The sequence below is a fragment of the Haliotis cracherodii genome, unplaced genomic scaffold (genome assembly GCF_022045235.1).
Source record: "Haliotis cracherodii isolate W230 unplaced genomic scaffold, xgHalCrac1.p SCAF_2, whole genome shotgun sequence".
In the NCBI taxonomy this organism is placed as follows: Eukaryota; Metazoa; Mollusca; class Gastropoda; order Lepetellida; family Haliotidae; genus Haliotis; species Haliotis cracherodii.
Window position 1 is genome coordinate 11,270,485 of NW_027266275.1, and position 18,297 is coordinate 11,288,781.

The following is an 18,297-nucleotide window of genomic DNA, read 5'->3' on the forward strand; positions in this document are numbered from 1 at the left end:
AGGACAGACCCCAGCGAGATAGCAACGACGTCACGTGACCGTAGCTAAGGAAGCGATTACCGGTTTCGATAACGAGGCTGGGAGAAAATAGTGTGACATTTTAGATTTTAACATCTCTTTGTTAACACATATTGTAACATTTCTGGGACGTAATACGTAAGTATGGTGTATTTTAAGATTTAGACAAAGTATGTAACGCTGCTAGGGTGTATCAGACCGAAAATAGGAAGGTTTTGGACGCATCGTTTCCGCGCGTTACTGTTAGTAAATAATTAACATCTTGATCTATCACGAAAATAGCAGCATGTTGTGAATGTAGCAGCGCGTTGATAAGAGAAACGGTTGAATAGGGCTGGTAATATGTATGGTTAGGATGCTTTTTGCCTGTCCCTATGTTTTATTTTGTACTCTTGAGCGTTTTAGGGGCCTCGCTAAAATAATAGGGTGTGTGTGCTTTCATTATGGCATGTACGTCGGTTGGCGTATCAACGATAGGCCTAAAGACTATGCTGTTTGGAATTTTACACTACAATTGATGTAGTTGTCTGGCATCTTTCAACAAAAGGTTCTATTGACTCTCTCATTCTACCTGAACATTTTATTTGATTGCTTTTGAATAATCATAAATATTTCACCAAGTTTCACATCTTATAATAAGTCCTCTATAGGCCTAAATCATTTAGACAAACAAGCATGTGTACTGTCAGGGTTTGAATTAGCTTTATAAAACGTGCAACCCATTATTTAAAAATGCAACTTAATATTTATCTCTAAATGCAAGAAGTTTATGTAAATAAAATTCAAATTTGTGTCTAACCCTTACTTGTCCACACACAACACTGATCTTTCAACACACTCAATACCCTATAAAGTTTATTTATCATACTACATCACTAATCCCTGTGTTATGTGCAATTTGTTATGCTATCTTGGGCTTCACTGCATCAAACTGTAGGTACTTCAAGATGATGTGCACATATTGCTATTACGTTTTACTGCAATGATTATGTGCACATATTCCTGTTACGTTTTACAGCAATGCGTCACTAGGCCTAATGTCTGTGACACTGGCAGCAGACCAACTATGTTTCAACTTTGATAAGTTTATGGGTGCAGCCTGGTTTTGTTTGTTGCAACTTGGTCAACATGCACCTGGTGCAAATTAAATCAAGTATCTCAAATCGAGCCCTGACTGTCAGCAGGGTTGGAAATTGGCACTAGTCCTATAGTCCTTGCCAAACTGCCCAATAGTAAAGGTATCCTAAGGACTAGTAGAAATTTGCCATTTTTAAAGGTTTTGCTATATGTTATCATTATAAGGACCAGTGGACTGAAAACTGTTAGTTTCTACCACTGGTCAGTTTGAGTAAATATGTTTTCTTCATATATATTTTATGATTTTGTAGGATAAAGGCAAAAAGTCGTTACCATGTCAATGGAAGCAGCCTACCTGAAGAAGCATGTTGGGGATTGTTTGGTGACATGTCTCACAGAGGTAGCTGAGAAGCGGCCTGCTGACCCCATAGAATACATCGCACACTGGCTGTATAAACAATTAGAGAACGAGCGACTTCACAAGAAGGTGAGTACCTGTTAGTGACAGTGCTGTGTGGATAGACCATGTAGCTTAAGTTTGAATAAAATAATTTATTTTCCATGTTGGATCAGGATTTGCCATATTACAGATTCCAACCGCAAACTGAATTATTAGAGAAACAATGAAAAATCAAATGTTTAGACTTGTCCAATCTCACACTATGCTTTTCTTCTTCCTTCTTCAATCCTACCTGGAAACGTGCTTGAACAAAGTTTCCAGCTTCTTAAAAAACAATTCATCCAAACACATCCCAGGATCACCATGGTCACCACCCAAACAAATGGGTCATGCATGTTATCCCATGTATAGCAACCTATACGACCTGATCACATGCCTACCCCTTCCACGTCATTCTCTTTCTCATCGCCACTGTGGAGACGTGTATCATAAGTGTTGGAGAATACATTTTGTTTTTTTCTCTCTTGGATAGTGTAGTAATAACAATCTACATCAAGGGAAATGAGTAAGAAGGATCCTGTACACCCGGTCTGCTTAGAATGCAGAAGACATACATTTTCTACGTAGGGCCCACATGAGTTGTGTTGCGGCTATTAGGGCAGGTGCAGTGCAGACAGGTAGTGCTCCGAATGCTGACATCTGAATCTTTTATTATCCTTTGATATTTATCTGCACAAGTGTCATCTCTGAGAAATGGATCCCTGTTCTAAAAACTGTGATTCTGAAAAGAAATCAAAGGACACGGCTAAACCCAAGGCATTGTCTTCCAAGTCGAAGAAGGCCAGCAAACCAACTAGTTTGTCCCAAACTAGTCAATAGTGGTTGTGTCTACGGAATCCTCCCTGCCTGTAGTTTCGGTGGCTTTGGATGGTGTGTGAGACAGTGTTTTGACAGATGGTGTCTCCTGCAACATCGACACCAACAGCTTCCACAGATGTTTGCCTGGTTTTCCTGGGCGATCCTTCCTCCACTACTGCCTCTACTCCTGTGGTCGATCCCTAGGCTCCGCTCCTTCTTCTAATACAGTTGAAGTGCGTAAGGATCGGTCCCACTCCTCTCCCACACATCAATTGTCCAAGGACGATCGATCATCTAATAGCTGCTTTAAAGACTGCTCAAAGAGGTGGGCTCAGCATTCGAAAGATTGGCATACAGATTTGACTGGTCACTCCTGGGGATTGGCACTCCCAAGATCAACGTTCCAAAGATCGATGTTCAAAGGGTCGACTTTCCCCGGATCAACTTTTTCTTGACTGGTTCACTTGGTATCAACTTTCTCAAGATCGACATACGGGTTCGGTTGATCGCTTTCAGGATCGGTGCTCCCACAATTCATCTTCCCAGGATTGACTATTTCCGGATCTGCATTCTCATGATGTACTGGCTCATGAAGATTCGACGATCATGCAAGAACAAAATGTCACATTCTACTCCTGCTCATCCAGACTTACCAGTATTCCAGATGTTATTACTCGGTTTTGGCTGGACGCTCCTCTGATCGATCCCCTCCCTCTAGTGATGTGGATTACTACCATCTTCGGGATCGGTCACATTCGTATGATTATCATCTATGTGAAAACACATTCCGCATGTTACATGTATACCCGATCTCATGCTATTAGGTCCGACTAATGTATCGGGATTGTATCACCAGGTATGGTGTGTTTTCCCGCTCAGGAGTTATTGTCATTGACGACACTAGGCAGTGTTTTAAATGTTTTTTTTATTTCACTGTTTAGAACCAGCTTCATCTTGTACGTCTCACAGTTGTAGTCAAATACAGGCTAGGGTATCTGCGCGCCACCTTCAAACATGGGATAAATGCATAGTGTGAGACAGGATAAGTTTAGAAATTTGGAAAGTTTCCAATAAATTGTATATTTATAAACTTATCCTATCTGACAAACGATTGTCCCACCAAACCATCCCCACATCACACATTCTCTAGCATTTTAGCTGTGATGAAAGAGAATAATGTGGCAGGGGTAAGCAAGTGATCAGGTCATGTAGGTTGCTGTGCACAGGATTACATGATGGTGATGCTAGGATGTGTTCGGGTGTATTGCAATTAAGAAGCTGAAAACTTTGTTCAAGCACGTTTCCACATAGGATCGAAGAAGAAATAGGAAATGTTTAGTGTGAGATAGGGTTTGGTACATAAGTATACAATTTATGGGAAAATTTCCAATATTTCTCAGAAAGAACAGGTCCCAAGCAACTGAAATAGGGTTTTGTTTGCCAAATTAGCTGTTATAAGGAGAGTCTGCCCGTTCTTTGCCTATCAAGACAAACCTAGGAATAGCCATTGTGCCTCGTGTGACTATCAGGTGTTGCAAATGTGGAACTTGAGGTAGAAGACAAGTACAGTTGTTTTGTCTGAATGCCATGGCTGGCATCGTCCAGAATCAAAGTCTGATATTAATTTTCAGCAAGCCTAAAGAATATGTTAGGAGCCATTCTAATTGCACTAGAAACCAAATTCAAAATAAAAATTGACAATTTTAATAAAGTTTGTGTTTTTCTTACTTGAAGATCTGGGTTAGATTTTGTCTTCAGCAACCCATGTTTGTTGTAAGAGGCAACAAACAGGATCGGGATGTCAGATTCGCTAACTTGGTTGATGCATGTTATAGTATCCCAATTGCTTAAATCGATGCTCATGATGTCAATCACTGGATTGTCTGGTCCAGACTTGATTCTTTACAGACTGACATCATGTTGCTTGAATATTACTGAGTGTGGTGTTAAACAACAAACAAACAGAAACTACGTACCTCTGTTGGGACTGGTAATACAGTCCCAAAGTCATTGGCTACTTCCATAACCCTAAAATAGAAAATCAAATATTTAGAGGGTCCTCAGAAGACAGACAACCTCAAAAATACTAGCACTCAACCCCTTTGTTTGCTACCACTGGTCACCTGTTGGTTAGCTTGCTCCAGGGCTGATAACTACACATTTACTACAAGACTCCGTATCACTCAACTCTTCCCAGGTAGATACATGTATTAAACGATCTGATCATGCATACACTGAAGTTGAAGTTGGCGGAAGCTTTATTTTTATTCAAACATATATAACAGAGGTAAATGTAACCACAAATTCGTATGTAGCCAGCAGAGCTTGCTCTTTTCAAAAGTTATTGTCCCTTCTCAAAAATGGCCCAATAATGAATGTTGGAGGCCGCGCCTGAGTTAAGCAGGGGGTTCTGAAAATTTAAAACTCCTCACCCCTGAAACAATTTTTCCTGCACTCAGAGATTAAATCTTGGCTTCCATTTGTCTCATTTAGTGGCTATTTTATGAGCAAATATAGATGTTGTTGTTGTATGCAACATTACAAAATGGCTACTGATACCCTACTGATAGCTAATACTGAAACCTGAGAAACTAGCTGTCACCGTGAAGAAATATCCAAATGTATTGAAAATAGTGTTTAGTAATGAAATGTGTGTTGTGTAATGATGTAAGTTGTGTAAAGTTTTCTGTTGAAATGTGTGTTGTGTAATGACGTATGTTGTGTAATGTTTTGTGTTGAAATATGTGTTGTGTAATGACGAGTGTTGTGTATATTAAATGTTTTGTGTTGAAATGTGTGTTGTGTAATGACGTATGTTGTGTAATGTTTTGTGTTGAAATGTGTGTTGTGTAATGACGTATGTTGTGTAATGTTTTGTGTTGAAATGTGTGTTGTGTAATGACGTATGTTGTGTAATGTTTTGTGTTGAAATGTGTGTTGTGTAATGACGTATGTTGTGTAATGTTTTGTGTTGAAATGTGTGTTGTGTAATGACGTATGTTGTGTAATGTTTTGTGTTGAAATGTGTGTTGGCAGGAAGGAGAAGAGGCAGATGAGTTGGAGAAAGAGAAGGAGGTGTTTGAAGTAGAGCTGAAGAGGCAGGAGGTGATGAAAGAGGAAGCAAAGAAGCTCAGCCAGGAGGAAGCCGCAAAGAAGAAGGTGAGACGATGGAGACAGACATAGACGCACTCTACCCAGGAGTGGATCATTGCTGATCATTGACTTGTCTGGCCCAGTTACTGTCAGCCATGAGTATACTGGAATGTTACTGTCAGCCATGAGTATACTGGAATGTTACTGTCAGCCATGAGTATACTGGAATGGTTCTGTCAGCCATGAGTATACTGGAATGTTACTGTCAGCCATGAGTATACTGGAATGTTACTGTCAGCCATGGGTATACTGGAATGTTACTGTCAGCCATGAGTATACTGGAATGTTACTGTCAGCCATGAGTATACTGGAATTTTACTGTCAGCCATGAGTATACTGGAATGTTACTGTCAGCCATGGGTATACTGGAATGTTACTATCAGCCATGGGTATACTGGAATGTTACTATCAGCCATGAGTATACTGGAATGTTAGTTAGCCATGAGTATACTGGAATGTTACTGTCAGCCATGAGTATACTGGAATGTTACTGTCAGCCATGAGTATACTGGAATGTTACTGTCAGCCATGAGTATACTGGAATGTTACTGTCAGCCATGAGTATACTGGAATGTTACTGTCAGCCATGAGTATACTGGAATGTTACTGTCAGCCATGGGTATACTGGAATGTTACTGTCAGCCATGAGTATACTTGAATGTTACTGTCAGCCATGAGTATACTGGAATGTTACAGTCAGCCATGGGTATACTTGAATGTTACTGTCAGCCATGAGTATACTGGAATGTTGAAGTCAGCCATGGGTATACTGGAATGTTACTGTCAGCTATGAGTATATTGGAATGTTACTGTAACCCAGGGTTTACTTGAAGTTATTGTCAGCCATGAGTATACTGGAATGTTACTGTCAGCCATGGGTATACTAGAATGTTAGGGGTATCTGTATGTATGTAGCTGTTGAGGAAAATATGTTGACACAAAATACAGCGCTCAGAACTGAGGCAGTGTGGGGACTGTTCCTTGATCAACATGGTACAACTACCAGTCGGAAACACATATACCGGCAACCAGGAATATAATAATCAATACTTTAATTGTGTACTACGATTGTTTTCTAATGTGAAACAAAGGCTGATGGCAACACATGATCCTTGTGGTAACTGTCAGTGAACCGTAGCTGTATGCTGTGTAGTGTAAACTGTTGTTCAGCAGGCTGCTCATCTGTACTAGACAGACTGTAGGGGTTTTACAAGATGCCGCAAGAACCTTTATTCTCATGTGCAAAATTAATGATGGATAAAAAATGACATGCTTTGAAGTAACATGGAATAAACTGTGATGTTTTTTGTTCAGGCGGAAGAGGAAGAACAGGCTAAGGAGGCAGCATCAGACTCTAAACTCCCCCCACTGTTGGAGAAGGAAGAGCCAGTTGTTGCGGAAACACCTGCAGCTCCTGTTGCTGAAGGAACTGAGGCCAAACAGGAAGAGGTGAGATCAGATTGTTGTTGTTGTTGTTTAACGCTGCACTTATTACACAATATTCCAGCTATATGAAGGCGGTCTGTAAATAATCGAGTCTGGGCCAGACAATCCAATGATTGACATGAGCATCGATCCACGCAATTGGGATAAGCCTGACCACTCGATCCTGTAAGTGACCTCTAAGACAAGCATAGTTGCCTTTTACAGCAAACATGGGTTGCTGAAGACCTATTTTACTGCGGATCATCACAGGTCAGGTGAGATCAGAGAGAAATAGGTTTAGACATTTGCCCCATAGAATGTCCAAGTGGTCCAGTCTTGCTGTGGTCATCTCGCTGTGGCCCAGTCCTGCTGTGGCCCAGTCTTGCGTTGGTCGTCTTGCTGTGGCCCAGTCTTGCATTGGTCATCTTGCTGTGGTCCAGTCTTGCTGTGGTCCAGTCTAACTGTGGTTCAGTCTCACTGTGTTCCCGTTGGTGTTACCCAGTATTGGTGGGACAAATACCTCCCTCTTTCCTGATTATGTGTACTAAATGTGCAATTAAAAATTCTTGTCATTTTTTTCATTTCTTTGTGTGCAGGGACAAACCGAAACAGATGAAACCCAGGAAGAGGGGGAGAAGACAGGAGAGGAGACAACGGGGGAGGGAGAGACCGAGACCCAGGGGGACACAGAGACTCAGGGGGAGACTGAGACCCCAAGAGAAACCGAGACCCAGGGAGAAGGGGATACGGCCGGGGAGTCCTAGACTCTGCTTGTGTGTGAATATGTGTGTAAGCTGTGCAAGTTGTATAGAGTGTGTCCAGTCATATTCAATGCATGTGTGTGATGTAAAGGCTAATCAAATGTTTCAGGACTCACATTTTTCCCATGTAAAACGTCAGATTAATGAATTTAGTCATTTTGAAATTGACAAATTTTAATTTATCTTGATTCCAAGTAATATTTAATGCCCACTTTTATTCATGTGCAAATTTCAATGTTATGATAACATATTTTGTCATGTAAATGTCTGTCCTGTCCAATATTGATAACTTAGTGTTAAGAGCCTTGAGTTTTATAAGAAGTATTTGGTGCTTCCAAAGTCGACAACACAATCTGCTGAGTTGGTTAATATACTAACTATGTTCTAAGATTCAGGGTTCTAGTCTACTAACAATTATTTTTGTATTTGCGTTTTCAAGATAATCAAATTTGAATACATATCAAATCCAAACATTCCCAGACCAGCATTTCCAGTATGTTTCTGTTTGTCTATTCCCTCGTTGTGTGTCACGTACATCAAGTTATTTATTTCATTCTGTGATTGTGCTGTTGTCAATATATTTATGTCACTTTTGACAAGGGAGATTTAACCGGTATTTTAGATTTTAAATTAGGGGCTTTTATTCATGACAGTTGCGTGAAACCTCGTTAATCTGGACCCTGGTAATCTGGGACCCTTGTAATCTGTTGATATCCAAGGTAACTCCGTCCCAATGATTCGATAATCTGGATTGGGAACGGTACCATCCTGATTAGCGAGGTTTCACTGTATTCTATTTATAGATGAGTTGACAATGAAATAACAGTCTCACATGGAAGAAAACTGATTTTATTTCAATTTGGTCTCAAGTGTCTCAAGATATTTTTTTTTTTAACAGGAATGCTAATTGTATATTTTATGATATTTTTAAAGTTTATTCAAGTTTATCAAGATTATTTGATTTGTAATATTGGAGGACGGAAATGTCAAAACAATGATTTCATAACTCTGAACAATTTGAATACTCAGGTATTCTGAATATATCATTTATTTGCATTGCTGGTACAATTATTTATTTGAAAGAATAAAATACAGTCATAAATGATGTTCTCTTCATTGGTTGTGTGCATGGTTTTAGACTGGATTTTAACAGTTAAAATGTTGTTAAATTGTCTTTTAAGAGATAATAGACATGCAATCCCTTCATGTTCAGAATCCTGAACAAATTTGTACATAGTTTGTATATATCTATTCACAACAGTGTGAAAAGGATCACACATTTACAAACACTGTATTTTCAAAAACTGTAGAGACCTGTGAAGATTCCGGGGTAGAATAGGTCTTCAGCAACCCATACTTGCCGTAAAGGGCGACTATGCTTGTTGTAAAAGGCGAATAACGGGATCGGGTGGTCAGGCTTGCTGACTTGGTTGATGCCTGTCATCGTATCCCAATTGCGTAGATCGATGCTCATGATGTCAATCACTGGATTGTCTGGTCCAGACACAATTATTTTACAGACCGCCATCATATAGCTGGAGTATTGCTGAGTGTGGCGTTAAACAACAAACAAACAAACAGTAACTGTGGAGGAAGTGAGAGCAGAGTGAGTGAGTGAGTTTGGTTTTACGCTGCTTTTAGCAAAATTCCAGCAATATCACGGCGGAAGTGAGAGCAGAAGCAGAGTACAGAGTACAGAATCATTAGACAATAAACTACGAAGAATTACAGTTTATCTGTCCCAAATGAATTAATGGTGCTATTTAGCCTCAGGACAGCATTCATTTATGATAATCAGATAATTCATGTAATCGTAACTTCACGTAGGTTGTTGCAGGTAAAATTATACATATTAGTTTCAAAGTTACAAGGATTATTCAAATATTTAAATTATTTCATGATCAATTTCACACTGTCATGTCAACTACTCAAAGTTTGCTCAGGATCAAGTTTTTGTATAAAAAATCTTCCAACAAATAAAGACATATATATATATAGAATACTAAACGAGCTCCCGTGTATTACCAATTTTATGAAACGAGTGAATAGTTCTGGTATCTCTGTCACAAGTTTTATAAAATTGGTTTTACACGGGAGCGAGTTTAGTATTTTATTTATTACTTGCCATTTACAACGTTTTTAGAATTATACTGTTGAGTATGAATAGGCTAGCTGACACCTACACGATCCACGGCATAGTCCAATTGAGTTTAACAGATTAATACTTCAAACACGTCAAAAGTTGAAAGGTTTGAATTTAATACCATACAACGGTCCACCTTTAGAATTCACAAAATTATCGTAGGGCTAAGACTATCGCAACTCACATACTTTAAAAAACTTAGACTAACGACTGTCTTTGCGCTACAATACGATCGCCTTGTGGAACGGGCCTTGTACCTCAAACTTTACAATAATGTCACAATACCCGATGACGTAATTTGTGGAATTTTGTTGCAAGACCCATCGGCGAAACAATGCCATGTGACGTCACCCTAGCAACAAGGTTGCTGGGGGTCATCGCGTGTGCATAAGCTCCTCTCAGTGATCTATCAACTCCACACGCAATGTCTTTGAATAAGCCAAGCGATGTTGAGAGCTTTCAATATTTGTTCGTGAAACGTGTTCCGAGAGTACACAAGCACGCGTTTTGGTATTACACAATGTGTAATACAGCTGTATGTTTATCAAACGGGTGATCTCTTCACGGGCAAGTAATAAAAAGTAATATCCTGGTATGCAATGATTGGGTAACCCCTACAGGACCTCAGTTTCTCGATGAAAGGACAGAGGCATGCAGTCATGGGCACGATGTGCACAAGGTGCTTGAAATCCCGTGTAGGACTGGGACGAAACACCCAGTGGGCGATCCGATACGTATCACGATACTTGCATGTGCACTTTTCTGTGGTGCGTCAGCCAACAATTTCCAGTTGGCAGTGTCAAGTATGGCGCAATGGAAGTATTTACGTTTTCACTACTCATTTTCACTAGTAATTTGTGTTTGGGGTAACATTTATTGAAGAATACATTTAAGGTAAGAACTGATACTTTTTACTTTGGGTGCGATTGTGAATGATACTTGTATCGAGAAGTAAAAAATCGCGATCCAGCGATGCATCTGTGTATCGTTGCACTACTAGTATGGATGTACAGTAAACTACAACAACGAAATCGTACGGACCACTACTTTTAGTTCGCTGTAACTGTAGTTCGTTTTAAGCATATTTACGCTACAGCATATATACACTACAGCATACATTCAGCAAATATACACCAAAGGGATGGGATGAAAACTCATTTTGTTATATCCGTCAGTTGGTAATAAGCGTGTTCGTTATAAACGTAGTTTACTGTATTATGAATCGTTGAGCACAACCACATTTGCTACTGAGAATTGCAACAACTAAGTGCACATGCCCCTTCAGCATCAAAGAGGTGAGGTGAAATAGGGTTTGACATTGTTCAAGATTATTGCACTTATATAGTGTTGTGCATGTGTGTGTGTGTGTGTGTGTGTGTGTGTGTGTGTGTGTGAGAGAGAGAGAGAGAGAGAGAGAGAGAGAGATATGCATAAGCATCCTTGAAACTAGGTCAACACAACAACCAACGTTAGAGGCGACTAACGGGATCGGGTGGTCAGGTTCGCTGACTTGGTTGATGCATGTCATCGATCCCAAATGCGTGGATCGATGCTCATGATGTTAATCACTGGATTGCCTGGTTCAGACCCGATTATTTCACAGACCGCGGTCACATAGCTGGAATATTTCTGAGTGCGGCGTTAAACAACCAACCAACAAACAAACAAACAAACAAACGAAGCATTTGGTGACAGTGCATTCCCATGTCACAACAAACATGAAACAAGAACTTTGTACTTTACACTTAGTTTAATTAAGGTTAAATATATATTCTGGACACGATGTCAGTCACTGGATTGTCTGGTATATTTAAGAAAGGTTACAGACATATATCTGGAATATTCCCGAGTGCGGTGTTGAATAACAACCTTTGATGCATTAACAAGAAACATAATCACGAGACTATAAATACACAACTCATTTGTAAACTACCTCATGTTCGTGTTTATAATATGATAACTTTAACCAGTCGAAGTGATAAAGCTGTGATAATTATATCAAGAAGATGGATTGCATTATATGATTATCTTTCCATCACATTGTGTGTTCGCCGACGACATCGTGTTGTAATTAAGTCAATGAAGCGGGCGTAAACTATAAGGCATATCAGTCAAAGTAGTCTATGGAGGCCTGTTTGGCCGTGATGAAGATCTCCTCAAGTAAGTGAGTATATGTTGTCGCATTCAGGATTTTTTCAGCAAGATATTTTGACTATAATGAAGTCTGGATCTCACAAACCCCGAGGACCTATCCTTCCCTTGATTCACTTCACGGCATCTTCCGCCCCTGCTGGAGTAGGCTGGTATTTCTTGACTCGATGATAGCTTCGGACAGCATGGCGACACCCAGTCAAGACGATTTCATAGATATTAAAGATCTTTATTGTAATAAAACTTGAGCACCTTGATTAAAAACATGAAAAGATTTGGAATAAATCTGTCGACGCTCTGTTGTCGGTACACCTGCTCTGCAAATCCTGCAATCGAACGAATTCGGTACGGCGGTTGCCATGTTGTTTATGAACCGGATGTCGATATCGTGAAGGGATATTTGATAGGACTACGCAAAGACAATATGGCTCCTCAATTCCAGCCTAGTTCGGTAACGATGGAAACCGGACTTTTAAAGTCATTTAACTCCCTTGCCTCGGGAAGATGACTACACGTTTTACTGTACAAAGTGAACTCCGCGAGTATTAAAAATAGAATAGGTATTACTTCTACTTGTCATTGATATGAGTGGCATTAACACACACACACACACACACACACACACACACACACACACACTCTCTCTCTCTCTCTCTCTCTCTCTCTCTCTCTCTCTCTCTGTGTGTGGATGTAATGTAAGGTAAACGTTTTGTGAATATACGATGTTAGTGCAAAACGAGTGAGTTAGTGACTATGGTTTTACACCGCATTTAGCAACATTCCAGCAATATCACGGCCGGGGACACCAGAAATGGTCGTCACACATTGTACCTATGTCGGGAATCGAACCCGGGTCTTCGGCGTGACGAGCGGACTCTTTAACCACTAGGCTACCCGACCGCTCCTAGTGCAAAACGAGCACATACCTATTACCAAGACATAAAATGTCGGGTGGTATACTTTAAAATCGGAAAAGGATATAATTATGTAGCAACTACTGGTTTGTATGTTTCAGAACTCGCCTATCTGCGGTAACCTCTGTCCTCCATATAAATGATCTGTGAAGACGTCAATATCAACATCGTTTATAGGGAGCAGCACAAAGACACGGTTACAGCAGCCAAGCTTTACCTATCATAGGCCACACACGAGAAGGAAACAATAGAGCTACCCCACTGACGTCTCCTGAGTCATGATATAATTCACCCCAGGGATCTAACCCGTACAGGAGGACACTCTGTCCTTGGGAATTGACTTAAATATCTGCTTGCTTTTGTTGAGGTATATACGTACAAAACCGTCGTGCATTCTTTGTGTAAATCAGCGAAGCTACCTCCACACACGCAAAACTCGTTGAAGTCAATTCTCCTCAGTATATACGTTAACACAGATACCATATACCGAAATGTGGTCCCTGGTTAACTGTAAAAAATCACAGACTGCTTATTTAATCATTAACAAAAGAATTACAGACAAACGATACGACACCCTTGACATCATTCAGCGTAATATGCAACACTTGTTGTTACCCTGTTAAACTGCAGCATGGTATCTCAGTGGGATCGCATTATAAAAAACGGCATTAGTCAGAACCTGTACATGCAAGCACGCACACCTCGGCCTCTCCCATCATTATCAGCCAATCAGAAAACGGTTGTTCGCTAGTGTACGAAGCCTGCTTTTTTTAAGGTTTATGGAAACATAAACGGAAAGAAATTTGCTAAGTTAACCAACCAAAAAACCACGGAATCACTTGCAATTTATGTATAGAAAATTGCAGCGCCGTGAACCACTGTGCCACGCGTGTCATGGTTAATTCAATCAGTGAGAAGCACTCAGTCAACAGACAATACGATTTTCTATACACAATCTTCAGACGACCGACTTGTCGCGGATATAGCTGTAATACAGCCAGAGGTCTATAAGTATTGTATAGACTCCCTGAAATAACTTATGCTCCATCACTCATTTCACTCAATCAGACAATCGACGTATTTCATAATCTGTGTTCTATAACTATGTACGTAAAACCCACACATAAAGCATCGCTTGCACGTAAATGTAGTATCGGAAATAGAAAAAAAACCCTGTTATGTCTGATGACTGAAGGTGGTTAGATTGACATTCAAATCTCTAAATATCTCACCATTAATGTCGACTTCACAATAGTGTCTAAGTATTTTGTTATATACTTAGCTTTGGTCGGTCGAAATAGTGTGTAGTCAAATGCATTGAAAACTATTTGTCAAGCGATTGTCGATCGGTTTAGTGTGACTACGTAGTAAATATTGTTTTTGATCAACATGATCTTAATGGTTCTTTTTGTCCATGAAAGACGGAACATTCAGGTACAACAAAAAATATATTGGACCATTTAAATGCTTAACCTTAACAAGCTAAGAAACGTTTGCCTTAGTTAGTTGGTACTCAACTTTAAACGCATTGACCCTAGGCAAAAGTGTCCACTAAAAATACATAAAAGTACTGTCGGAAATGCTAGAAAAATGCTTTTTGCCCGTTAGACAAGATATAATGTCTCACAGACTCTGGCTATTGAAGTATCGATTAACTACTGATCTACCTATGTGTTTTGTGCAGCATTTCAATCACAAGGGGTCCTGTCGACAATTTTAAAGAACATGTAGTCTTCATAAAACATGTAATCCACAACAACAAGTCAATTGGAGAAAATTCTCGAAGTACATCTAGGATGTAACAAAATGAGGCTGTGTTTGTGTTGTCAACACTGCTCCCATGGAACATGTTGCGTTACACATGCATAGCCCTGGTACACTACATGGAGTCTGTAGTAGGATGTATAGACAAGTTCTTGACACTTGACAGACTTAGAGGGAGACCATTTAGTAGTTTATATAGGGCGTATCACCTGACTGCCCAATCTCTGGGCCTTTCATACCAAGTCAACGGTATGATAAATAAGACAAAGAATGTGGGGGTTGTCTCAAAACCAAAACAGGGACGTGAAAGGATAAAAGACGGCTTTGATAAAGGCGTACAGTGTACAAGCTTTATGAGCAGAAGGTACCCCGACTTGTAGCTGAATTCGGGAGGAAGTTAAAGACACATAATGTTTCCCGGTCTACATTAATTATTGCTCTCCGCGAGATGGGATTTCGATACACTATACATGGCGATGAAAGAGCAGCTTTCATGGGAAAATGTTCCATTGGAGTATGAGGTTACATTATCTCGCGCCATTCATGAATAACGCAGTCAGGGCTTCCAGATCATTTACCTTGATGAAATCTGGGTGAATAAAAATCATTCCACTGACTTCACGGTACAATCAGGTAAAAGTAAATGTGTATTGTTTTGCACGCCGGAACCCGTGATCAGGGGTACAGAGATGGATGTGAGCTGGTTTTCGAGCCGAACAAGAAAACTGATGATTTATCATAAAGAAATGAATGGCGATTTGTTCATAGACTAGTTGGAACATCAGCTACTGCCCAATCTAAACCACCCTATGTCATTGTCATAGATAACGTCTGTTGTCATAACGTCCGGGAACAAGGTGCTGTGTAGTCTGAGGGCGACCATGCAGGAATATCTGACATCTTGCAATGTCGACTTCAGACCATCTAAAAAAGAAAGCTCAACCCATGGAGAAAACTCGCCTGTATAAGATATCAGTACAAGACATATGTGCTGGCGGCACAACACGGCCACGTTGTCTTATGTTTGCCAGTCAGCCATTGTGAGCTGAACCCTATTGAGCTTATCTGGGCTTACAGTATATGGTTTGTGGCAAGACGCAACATACCGCTGAAACCCACACATGTCAAAGAGTTGATCAACGCAGTCCCTGCTAGAATCACACCAGAAGTATGACAAAAGGCTGAAGATTACGTTCCTGAAATAGAATGTCAGTATGGCTAACGTCACGGCGAGGATACCAGTCTTGATGCATATCTCTAGGTGATAGTACAGATTCAGATAGTCATCAGCTGAGTCAGATGCTGGCCACAGGAATAATCTGTAGAACAAATACTTCGCGTTCTTGAATCAAATACCCAACCTACCAATACTGAACCTGTTAGTTTTAACCATTCCATCATTTTTCAAAGCAACTGTAATGCAGTACATACTTTACTTGCTACCCCCGTCAACGCGTATCTCAATTATCCGTGACTATCCGGGGTAGAATAGGGTTTCAGCAACCGATTCGTACCGTAAAAGGCGACTATGCTTGTCGTAAGAGGCGACAAGCGGGATCAGGTGGTCAGGCTCGCTGACTTGGTTGATGCCTGTTATCGTATCCCAATTGCGTAGATCGATGCTCATGATGTCAATCACTGGATTGACTGTTCAGACAAGACTATTTACAGACTGCCGTCATATAGATGGAATATTGCTGAATGCGGCGTTAAAAAAAAAGAAGAAAAAAGAAAGAAACGTATCTAAAAAATACAAAAACATCAATATTTTGAGACTACCAACACTACAGCTGACAATTGCACATGTGAGAATGGACGGGCTTGTGTGAGGTCATCACCTCGGGAGAGGTGTTAGGTAATTACACCAGGTTTTAGACCGTTTAATACATGCATGACAACACAGGAATATCACATCTTCATTTTAATAGTAAAGGTACCATTTAAGGCTAATCACAGTGACGGTTGGTGCGGTTGGGTAGCCTAGTGGTTAAAGCGTTCGCTCGTCACGCCGAAGACCCGGGTTCGATTCCTGACATGGGAACAATGTGTGAAGCCCATTTTTGGTGTCCCCCGCCGTGATATTACTGGAAAATTGCTAAAAGCGGCGTAAAACCATAATCACTCACTCACTCACAGTGACAGTTACGATGAGCTAGATTAGGTAGATCTGCGTTATTTTGAAATACGCTATTTTAAGGATCTTTGTTCCCAAAATGAGTCATTGAGTTGGGTTTAACGCCGCTTTTAACAGTATTCCAGTTATATCACGACGTGTCAGCTTAATGTGGGAGGAAAACCCGAAGTGATGCAGGTCTCTGACGTTTACCACCTCGGTGAAACCCATGAGCACGGATATGGTGCTGACAAACCTAGAAACATAACCGGGGCGAACTGGGATTCGAACCCACAATCATAAGCTTCTGGCGTGCCCAAGGGACGCAACTCTTCACAGCGAATCGCGGCGCCCTAGAGGACTGTGCCACCCGTGCCCCCGTACACGTTCATTTCACTGACATCATTCATTTTCGTTGTATTTTACCCCTGACAGATCAGTCACTTAAGTAAGGCGAAGTACTCGGATTACCAGAGAAAATTTCACCCGAGCGTATTTTGACACAAGTCGATAAAAATTCAAAACTCTGAGTCTTAACGAGGTTTATTGTAGCCTGAGGCTTGATATCAAAAGACACAAGGATGAGATTCTATTTTTCATCCAAGATCATTCTTCAAACGTTTTTCAGCTTATTGACTGTAATAACCTTTGTCTCGATGATACACAGTACAGCTAACCAGCTTCAGTAGCAGAGAGACTAGTGATATCTTTTGAATGTAATGTCATGGCAACCGATGACATCACAATGGTCTGCAACGCATTGTGAATTCATTACACCTGTGGAAGCCAATTTTCGCGTTCGAGATTGCACTTATATAACGACGTCCATGCACATGCGTGCATGTGTGCGTGTGCTTGTGCGTGTGCGCGTCGGCGTGCTTGTATTAGTTAAAACTAATGTCAGTTGTATAGCGCAAGCCAACTGAGATACCATGCTGAAGTTTAACATGGATACCCCGCTAAGACACAGTATACTGACCTCCATCCGTCAAGTCCTTGTTTTATCCCTTAATGCCGAGCTCCAGGCAGGGTAACAACAAGTACCACCCTTTAACGTCTTTTGGTATAACGTCGTCCGGGCACCGAACGAACTTCAGGATAAAATCTACCTATGAGAATATCCGCGACCCAAGATGGATATTGAACCATATGTTTGTTCTGTACAACTCTCCGCCCGCATATAGCGGGAATATTGCTAAGCGCGTCGTTAGACAACAAACAAGAAAATATACTCTTTAGTAATAGAGGATACTTGGAAATAACTTCCAAAATAGTAAGCGATAGTAGTTTCTAGTAATAGTTGAATGATAATAATGAACGAATTGGCAACACATCACAATCGGTAGTGAAGTATGGCAGTGGATGTTATGACCGCCAACGTTCTCGAAGGACGCCAACGATCTCGAAGGACGCCAACGTTCTCGAAGGACGCCAACGATCTCGAAGGACGGTAGGGTTAAGATGGTAATTTTTAAGGTGACATTTTTGGATCAGTAGTGCCTGCCTAATACCGCTACGAT

The 18,297-nt window shown here is 40.6% G+C and overlaps 1 protein-coding gene across 1 annotated transcript; it reads left to right on the top strand.

Moving 5' to 3' along the window:
* The first annotated feature begins 80 nt into the window (after positions 1-80).
* LOC139468714 (DPY30 domain-containing protein 1-like) lies at positions 81-8,752 on the top strand. The gene is made up of 5 exons (XM_071250837.1): positions 81-156; positions 1,407-1,582; positions 5,390-5,512; positions 6,821-6,955; positions 7,528-8,752. Exons 2-5 carry the CDS (start codon positions 1,430-1,432, stop codon positions 7,693-7,695), a joined length of 579 nt encoding a protein of 192 aa, XP_071106938.1. The 5' UTR covers positions 81-156; positions 1,407-1,429; the 3' UTR covers positions 7,696-8,752.
* The last annotated feature ends 9,545 nt before the right edge of the window (positions 8,753-18,297 follow it).

Excerpts from the sequence above, each read along its gene's own strand:
- LOC139468714 (XM_071250837.1), top strand. The coding sequence starts at position 1,430 with ATGTCAATGGAAGCAGCCTACCTGAAGAAGCATGTTGGGGATTGTTTG. Across the intron at positions 5,513-6,820 it reads AGGAAGCCGCAAAGAAGAAG|GCGGAAGAGGAAGAACAGGC; the intron begins GTGAGACGATGG and ends TTTTTTGTTCAG. Across the intron at positions 6,956-7,527 it reads CTGAGGCCAAACAGGAAGAG|GGACAAACCGAAACAGATGA; the intron begins GTGAGATCAGAT and ends CTTTGTGTGCAG.